At 32.4% G+C, this 8961-nt stretch overlaps 1 protein-coding gene across 2 annotated transcripts in view; it reads right to left on the bottom strand.

Moving 5' to 3' along the window:
* Nucleotides 1–2435: 2435 nt before the first annotated feature.
* The window catches only part of LOC129949166 (excitatory amino acid transporter), an 84740-nt gene continuing 78214 nt past the window's right edge, over nt 2436–8961 (bottom strand). For both annotated transcript variants that reach the window (XM_056060450.1, XM_056060449.1), the window contains 2 exons: nt 3873–3984; nt 2436–3773 (listed from right to left, as the gene is read on the bottom strand). In XM_056060450.1, the coding sequence (XP_055916425.1) occupies nt 3621–3773; nt 3873–3984 (265 nt within the window). In that variant the 3' untranslated portion in view covers nt 2436–3620. The remainder of the gene's footprint in view (nt 3774–3872; nt 3985–8961) is intronic.

Raw genomic sequence — 8961 nt, 5'->3', positions numbered from 1 at the left:
CTTCTACTGACAGACCTTTTTGTACAAAAATTCCCCAACTTAAAGTTGATGATCCTGCTTTTTAGCATTAGGTTAATCAACTCACAGATTGAGCATTCGACGTTTAAGGTCGTCATAGCAGAAGTGATAGCGGATATGTCAACGTTGTTGAAAGCGCCCTCAATATCCAGGAAGGCCACCATAGTATATTCCTTTTGCTCTAGGGAGTATTCGATAGTTCTTACCAGAGTGTGCAAAGCTGTTTCTAACGATTTCCCTTTGCAGTAACCATGCTGAGACATTGATAGTCTCTTCTCAATGTTGTTAACTATATGGATATCGATCAATCGTTCCAGAGTTTTGAGAATGAAAGATGATAGGCTAATAGTTCTTAGGTCTTTAGGGTTGACATGCGAGCATTTGCCCGCCTTGGGAATGAAAACTACTTTTATTCTCTCCATCGCTGAGGTATATAGACCAGATCTAGACAAATTTTAAAGAGCATTTCAATGATGGGCAGAGTTATGTCAATTGTAAGTTGTGGCTCAGCTGGTATGATTTGATCTGGACCTGGGGATTTATACGGTTTGAAGCTATTCAGAGTCCATGTAAATTTTTTTTTGCAACAAGACCTTGAGGAAAAGTTAAGTTAATACCCGATCGAGGATGGTTTGTTGTTAGTCCAATTACCATCCGAGTTTTTAAGACAACTAGACATGGTTTGATTTGTCGAGAGAATCTTCCTTATTCTTGATGCCTCCGAGGATTCTTCTATTGAGCTACAGAAGGATCTTCATGAGGATCTTTTGGCTATTCTCAGTTCTTGTTTATACTTTTTGAGGGATTCCTTATAGGAGTCGTTGTCTTGGGGATATCTAGTCTTTTTTGCACGATTAAAAAGCCTTCTACAATCTTTTCTGAGTGTTTCTAGTTCAGCAACCCACCAATATGGTTTCTTCTTTTACAGTGGTTAGATTGATATCTTTCTGATAGAAAACAAGCTGTTAAAATAGATAATTGTGTTTCAAATCTTAGAGACGTGGTGTCGGGTCTTCCACAAGGCAGTCATTTGGGTCCACTTCTTTTTATAATCTTTATAAATGATTTACCTTCTGTTTTTAAATTTTGTTGCAGTTGGATATAAACAATTTTCTTAATTGTTGCAACTACAATCATCTTCAGCTGAATTACTCGAAGTGTATTTTAGTGTATATAAGTCTTCATCCCTTATTGAAAATAAATTCTATGATGTTAGCCTTCTGAGGTTTACTTTGAAGACCTTATTTATGTCTGTTGTTCTACCTGATTTAGAATATTTTTGTATCGTCTGGTTTTCTTTTTATGAAAATAATATTTTAAGAATAGAAAGAGTTCAGAAAAGATTCACTCGTTATGCACTTCGAAAACTTAACTGGGTTGGGCCTTTACCAGATTATAAATCAAGGTGCGCTCTTATTGCCTTAAAAACGCTTAAATGTCAGAGACAAGTCCAAAGTGTTTTGTTTATTAAGGATAATATTGATCACATAATAAATTCTTGTGATTTGCTTTCAATAATTCCATTCCAAGTTCCATCACGAGTTTTTCGCAACATGCTCGTTAATGTTTTATTTTAAATATAAAACTTATTTATCAAATCAAATTTAAAACTATAGCAGTCTTATTTAAAAACGCTGTATAGAGCCTACATAAAGTTATGTTATCTCTATAATGCCTCTAAACGCAAAAATGCTATTTATAAAACTTATACAAGGTTGCATAGTCCCATAATAAGCTAAACGCGTTTTGAGGTTGAATAGAGCCTACATAAGGAAATTATTGTTATTATTATTTCGCAAATGTCATTTTGATTTCTCTCCTCTCTTTTTGAAATTAAAATAAAAACAATAATGCCTCTCGAGTTTAGCTCGTGAGCCGAAGAAACGAAGAATCTAAAAAAAATATAGATTTTCGAAAGAGAATATCATACAAATAATTGGAATTATTTTGTTATATTTTAGTTGTTATGACAACTAGCAGATTTTATAGTACTTTTGGCACTTTTTTTGATATAAGCATTGTATAACTAAAATTTATAGCAGATTTTTTTATAAATAGGAATTTTTGCAACGTTACATAGAGCCTACATAAATCCTTATTCACTGTATAACTATTCATCTGTTTAGCGAATTCTATTAAATAAGACTGTAGGGGTTTAAGGAAATCTGTTGGTATGTTTATTCAAAAGTTAATGAAATGTAATAAAATAAATAAAAAAGGAAATCGTATTAAATATATTTTGAGTCTATACACATATGCTATGTTTCGAGAAGTATTTTACATTATAAACTTATACATCTAAAATACTGAGAGATCCAAAAATATGTACTTACCTCTCTTTTAAACAAAACTTTTCAACTTAACAGCTCAAAAAGTTATTGTTGCTTGGTTGAATTAATTGCATGAAAATACATTACTATATGATTAAATAATTGTGTCAGGCTTTTATTTAATTTCTTGATATTTTTGTCTTCAAATTTTCTTATGAAAAACGATAATTTCACTCAAAATAAGAAATCAAAACTATGTTTTTGTTTTGTTGTTATAAAACACACAATAAAAAGGCATTTGTTGTTGTTTTGTTTTCTGGATAATATATATAAAATTTTCATTTTCGTTTGTATTTTTTTTATTATTATTATTTTTGGTTTTATTTTATACATAATGTAGTTTGATTTCCATTTGTTTTTTAGTTTATTTTGGTAAAAAAAAAATCAGTTTTAACATCACATACGATTTTATCATTGCTTTTTACATATAAAAATACTTTTGGTTCATACTTTGTTCTTCATATTTTTTAAACTTAAATTTAAACTACAATATAGTTGAAAAATAAAAAAATAAAAACGAACTAAATTATAAAAATAATAAAATTAAAATAAAAAGCAAAATCAATTCATTTTTTTTAATTTGAAGTATTAAATAATTAAAGTATGTATTAAAATAAAATGTTATTGAAATATTTTTTGTTTTTTTTTTTGTAAAAATTTCAATAAATTATATATTTTATTTATTTATACATTATTATTACGTAAACTCTTATTATCTTCTAAAGTATAATCACATGTGGTTTCTATTTTAATTTGTTCTTTTTTTGTTTTAATTCGTTCTAACATTCATTTTTTAAAGTGAACAATACTTTTTACGATAAACAAAAAATTAGGATAAAAACACTAAATTTTGATGTGATAAATTGTGAAAAATTGACATCCATCTCATGTTGTTGTTCAAAATTTAAAAAAGTTCACTGGATTCTATTTTCTTTTGTGTTTGCTTAAAGACATTTAATTTTATTTCTTACTTTATGCCTTTCTACTTTATTTATTGGATAATTTAACTTTAATTTATGTTTTTTTGTTGTTGTTTTTATGGCATACATAGTACAAAAAAAAAGTAAAATTATAAACAATACATAAAATGGATTTTTAGAGTACTAATAGTATAGTTAAGATGAAAAGCACTTTAAAATTATATAAGGTATGTAGGTCTAGGTATTATAAAATTGAAAATGTGTGAATAGTGCTAGTTTCTAAAAGAAATTCGGGATAGTGATAAAGTGGTTAAGTTCTAATGTTTGTGAGTATTTTGGTCTTTTGAAACGTCTAAACTCTTTTATTATTAGTTAAACCACTATGTAAATTAACAGAATTCATGACATTATTCATGTCGACAATAACAGAATCAGGTAACGAACATTTTCTATCTAAATCAGTTTGTCCATCCAAAATGATGTGTCCGTTAGTAACTGGTAGTTCCTGTGATGTTGGAGAATATATTAAGACGAGTTTAATAAATATGATTTGAATTTTATGTCAAAAGTCTGAAAGTCTTAAACAAAGAGAGCTTTTATGTACCTGGTAGAGAACAGCTGCATCCAAAGCCATTAATTCTTTTTTCGAGAGCTCTTCAACAACAGCAGCAGCATAGCAGTCCCCAAGCATATTGTTTGTAGTTCGCATGCGATCACTTGAAGAAAATAAAATAGAAAAAATTGACTATAGCCACAGTCTACAAAATGTGTATGTATGTAGTTCTTTTAATAAAGGGTACAAATTTTATGTTATGTTTAAGTTTTTGTTATTTATATTGAAATAAAATCACTTTTAAAAACAAATCATTTTGATTTTATATATCTTATCTTATCAACACACAACGGGAGACAAAAAACCATCAAATATAAATTTAAACAGACAACTTTTGAAAAATTACTCTTTTTTCACACATTAACAAATCCATTTCGGACCTGGGTGATATTGGTAATTTATATATTATAGGTGTAAACTCTGCAAGCCACAAAATTCTTTAAGAAACTTTTGACGATTAACCTATATTGGGACATTATTTATTTATTTATTTAATCTAAAGGGTGATTTTTTTGAGGTTAGGATTTTCATACATTAGTATTTGACAGATCACGCGGGATTTCAGACATGGTGTCAAAGAGAAAGATGCTCAGTATGCTTTGACATTTCATCATAAATAGACTTACTAACGAGCAACGCTTGCAAATCATTGAATTTTATTACCAAAATCAGTGTTCGGTTCGAAATGTGTTTCGCGCTTTACGTCCGATTTATGGTCTACATAATCGACCAAGTGAGCAAACAATTAATGCGATTGTGACCAAGTTTCGCACTCAGTTTACTTTATTGGACATTAAACCAACCACACGAATGCGTACAGTGCGTACAGAAGAGAATATTGCGTCTGTTTCTGAGAGTGTTGCTGAAGACCGTGAAATGTCGATTCGTCGCCGTTCGCAGCAATTGGGTTTGTGTTATTCGACCACATGGAAGACTTTACGCAAAGATCTTGGTGTAAAACCGTATTAAATACAGCTCGTGCAAGAACTGAAGCCGAACGATCTGCCACAACGTCGAATTTTCAGTGAATGGGCCCTAGAAAAGTTGGCAGAAAATCCGCTTTTTTATCGACAAATTTTGTTCAGCGATGAGGCTCATTTCTGGTTGAATGGCTACGAAAATAAGCAAAATTGCCGCATTTGGAGTGAAGAGCAACCAGAAGCCGTTCAAGAACTGCCGATGCATCCCGAAAAATGCACTGTTTGGTGTGGTTTGTACGCTGGTGGAATCATTGGACCGTATTTTTTCAAAGATGCTGTTGGACGCAACGTTACGGTGAATGGCGATCGCTATCGTTCAATGCTAACAAACTTTTTGTTGCCAAAAATGGAAGAACTGAACTTGGTTGATATGTGGTTTCAACAAGATGGCGCTACATGCCACACAGCTCGCGATTCTATGGCCATTTTGAGGGAAAACTTCGGAGAACAATTCATCTCAAGGAATGGACCGGTAAGTTGGCCACCAAGATCATGCGATTTGACGCCTTTAGACTATTTTTTGTGGGGCTACGTCGAGTCTAAAGTCTACACAAATAAGCCAGCAACTATTCCAGCTTTGGAAGACAACATTTCCGAAGAAATTCTTGCTATTCCGGCCGAAATGCTCGAAAAAGTTACCCAAAATTGGACTTTCCGAATGGACCACCTAAGACGCAGCCGCGGTCAACATTTAAATGAAATTATCTTCAAAAAGTAAATGTCATGGACCAATCTAACGTTTCGAATAAAGAATCGGTAAGATTTTGCAAATTTTATGCGTTTTTTTTTTTTTTAAGTTTTCAAGCTCTTAAAAAATCACCGTTTACAAGCAATATTACAGCTAACAGATATAAGCACTCCAAGAGCAAATTAAAAAGTGAATAAATATAATACTTCAGTTTTAAATATATTACGATTAAGATTAAAAAAGTCAATATTTGAAGACACTTCATTGAAATATTTAATAGATCTTGATAAAGTTTCATTACTACCATAGTTTGTCATGTAAATTCTTTGGAATAAGAAGAATCTAGCTCTCATAGACCTAGCGGGAACATAGATTGGTACCAAGGTAAGAAGAGATGGACATTTATATGGTAGCATAGTAAGTCTCTAATAAGCTTTACACTATGAATTTTTCTTCTTGATTGTAACGACTTTATTCCATGTAATTGGCATCTAGCCTCATAACTAGGACAAAAGTTCCAACCAATGTTCTTAAATATATATTTTGTAAATCATCTTTGAATCTTTTCAATCCGATCAGAATGAACTATATAAATAGGACTCCAAACAACATCAGCATATTCCAAAATTGATCTGACGAGTGATATATACAGGGATAATAACACGAAAGGGTCTTTTAAGTCTTTTCCATTTCGTTTTATGAAACCTACTAGCGAGTTGGCCTTGTTAACCAAATAATCGAAATGACCTTTAAAAGAAAGTTGGGAATCAAGAATAACTCCTAAGTCTTTAATACTTGAAACCCTATCTAAATCCACGGATTCAATTGCATAGTTGAATACAAAAATATGAGATTTTCTGGAAAAAGAAATCGTGTTACACTTTTTGATATTCAATTTAAGCCTATTAATGTGACACCAATTTGATAAAGAATCAATGTCAAATAGAAAAAGTGACAATCGTCCAAACTCGAAACTTTTGAAAATATTTTCAGATCGTCCGCATATAATAAGCATTCACAATAATTAAAGACCGAGACAATATAGTTAACGAACATTATGAAAAGAAGCGGACCTAGGTGGCTACCTTGCGGGACACCTGATGTACACTGAATTTCCTTAGAGTATGTATCTCCAATCTTAACTTGTTGTGTTCTACAAGCTAAATATGACGATAACCAACAAAGAAAGTGAGAATGAAAAGCAAAAATCTCAAGTTATTTTAGAAGTATTTGGTGGTTCACAGAATCAAAGACTTTAATAAAGTCAATGTATACTGCGTCCACATGAAATTTTTGTTCCATAGAGATCGTGTACTTTGGTTCGGAGGCCACTTGCATTGTGGAAATAAATCTTTAATGACGAAAGACGAACATATGTAGACTTTAAACCATTCGTTGTTAGGTTGTTATCCCTACGTCCTTCTCCAAGGAGTTTTTTTCGATATATGCAAAAGGTCGAATTTTGACACCTATCGGCCAAAAATTTTCTGCAAAGACCAATGATTAAACATCCAACGGAACACCAATTTTAAAATTGACAAAACCATGCTTACGATCCTTATCTGCGTTACCTGATAGCTTGTGGCACACACAAAGAGAAGCATCTATTCCCAGTCTAGTGGAAACAAATGCAATAACTTCATCTGAAGTGGTAGCGTATCGAAAACTGCCAATATGAAACCATTTGAATTTGTAAGCAACTCGAAGATTGCCGCAGGATGAATTAGTTCCGACGATAACATTTTTTGTTATATTTTTGTGAACTATATTGATTGATGGGTTGTTTTCATTAATACCAGCATTGAACGCTGAAAAATTCATCAACCACCGTGTCAACAGCAACAGTTTCATGAATCACAGTATTTGGTAAATCATTGCCTTGCAGAGAGCTAGCACTACCTTATGTTCTGGAATTTGAATTTCTTGAAAAAAGAAACTTGGTATCTGCTTTAGACGTTCTAATAAATGTGACGCAAAATTTTAAGCATCCTATTATTAAGGGCTTACAATTTTACTAAGCTATGAATTTTCTAAGTTTTTAGCAATTTAATAGTGACTCCAAAATGTTAAGCCTTTCTTTTTATTTTGCAAGCTAGTAAACTACTAATTCCCTTTTTTTAAAACAGACTCCGGACAAAAACATTTTTAAACAGTGACAGTTCGTGAAAATTAACCAAGAAAACAAACAAATTTAATGGAATTCCCAACTGAAGACTAAATTATTTCATCCATTGCTCGTATAAGATTGATAGATTAATTGACAGATTCCATATGGATTTTTTTTTATAATTAGCGAACACTAAAAGGGTTTTGTATACCTTTAATATACCAAATACACAGTGTGACCATTAGGAAAAGAGGGTAGGGCTGGATGGGAGGTGTCGGTGTACATTGGCTTTAAATTTCTGAACATTGGAAAGACAGGGAAAGATGGAACGAGGCAGCGCGTTCCACATTCTCGTAGTAGGCTAAAAAAGAATCTTTGTACTTTATAGTACGGCTGAAATTGGGCTCAGGAGTAAACTCATGGGCATTCCTAGAAGCGCAGGTATTACGGTTAAATTTTTCAAGGGGAGGAATGAAACTGGCTATTTCACTAGAGCATAGTTCGTTAAAATAATAAGGTGAGGCAAGAAACCTTGCATCGATGTCCGAGTGATGTAAACGAGTTGATGATGCTAATACGTTAGTGGGTCACCAGCCCAGAGATGATAGTTATATTCAAGTTTCGGACGTATATAGGTTTTGTAGATTGTAGCCAAATCAGACGAAAAGAAAATTTTTTTGGAATGTCTCAAAAATCGTAGACATCTTGCGGCATTTTTGGCAAAATCGCGTATGTGATCGCTCCACAAAAAGTGGTTGCTGATGTACATTCCGAGGATGTCAAGATTTTCCCTTTCGTTGATGCAAGTGCCAATCATAGATAGTGGCAAAGAGGGTTTATCTCGCTTTAACGATGCAAGACAGCATTGCGTTTTCGAAGCATTAAATTCCACACGATTTCTTATTCTCCATTGTGCAATGCCGTGTAGGTCGGAATTTAATGAGCTAATAATATTTTGTCGTTGCAGTTCCACATCCAAAGAAGAGGGATGTAAATCTGAAAATGAATATGAAAAGCAAAGAGTACTATCGTCAGCGAAACAATGTATTAGATTAGAAGTTGCAGACAGGAGATCATTAAAAAAAATGAGAAAGAGTGTTGTTGATAGAACAGACCCCTGGGGCACACCAGCATTTATTTTGTGGTTTTCAGACTTGAATCCATCAAATACCACTTGTTTTGAACGATTCGAAATTTAATTACTAATCCAACAAAGGAGTGATTTATGAAAACCGAATGCACCAAATGCTTTTGAAATATCAAGTGCAATAATCTTACTTTCTCCAAAACGATTTAAAGATTAGC

Source organism: Eupeodes corollae, chromosome 3 (genome assembly GCF_945859685.1).
Source record: "Eupeodes corollae chromosome 3, idEupCoro1.1, whole genome shotgun sequence".
NCBI lineage: Eukaryota > Metazoa > Arthropoda > Insecta > Diptera > Syrphidae > Eupeodes > Eupeodes corollae.
Note: the sequence above shows the minus strand (reverse complement) of the source record. Positions and strands in the feature narration are given on the sequence as shown.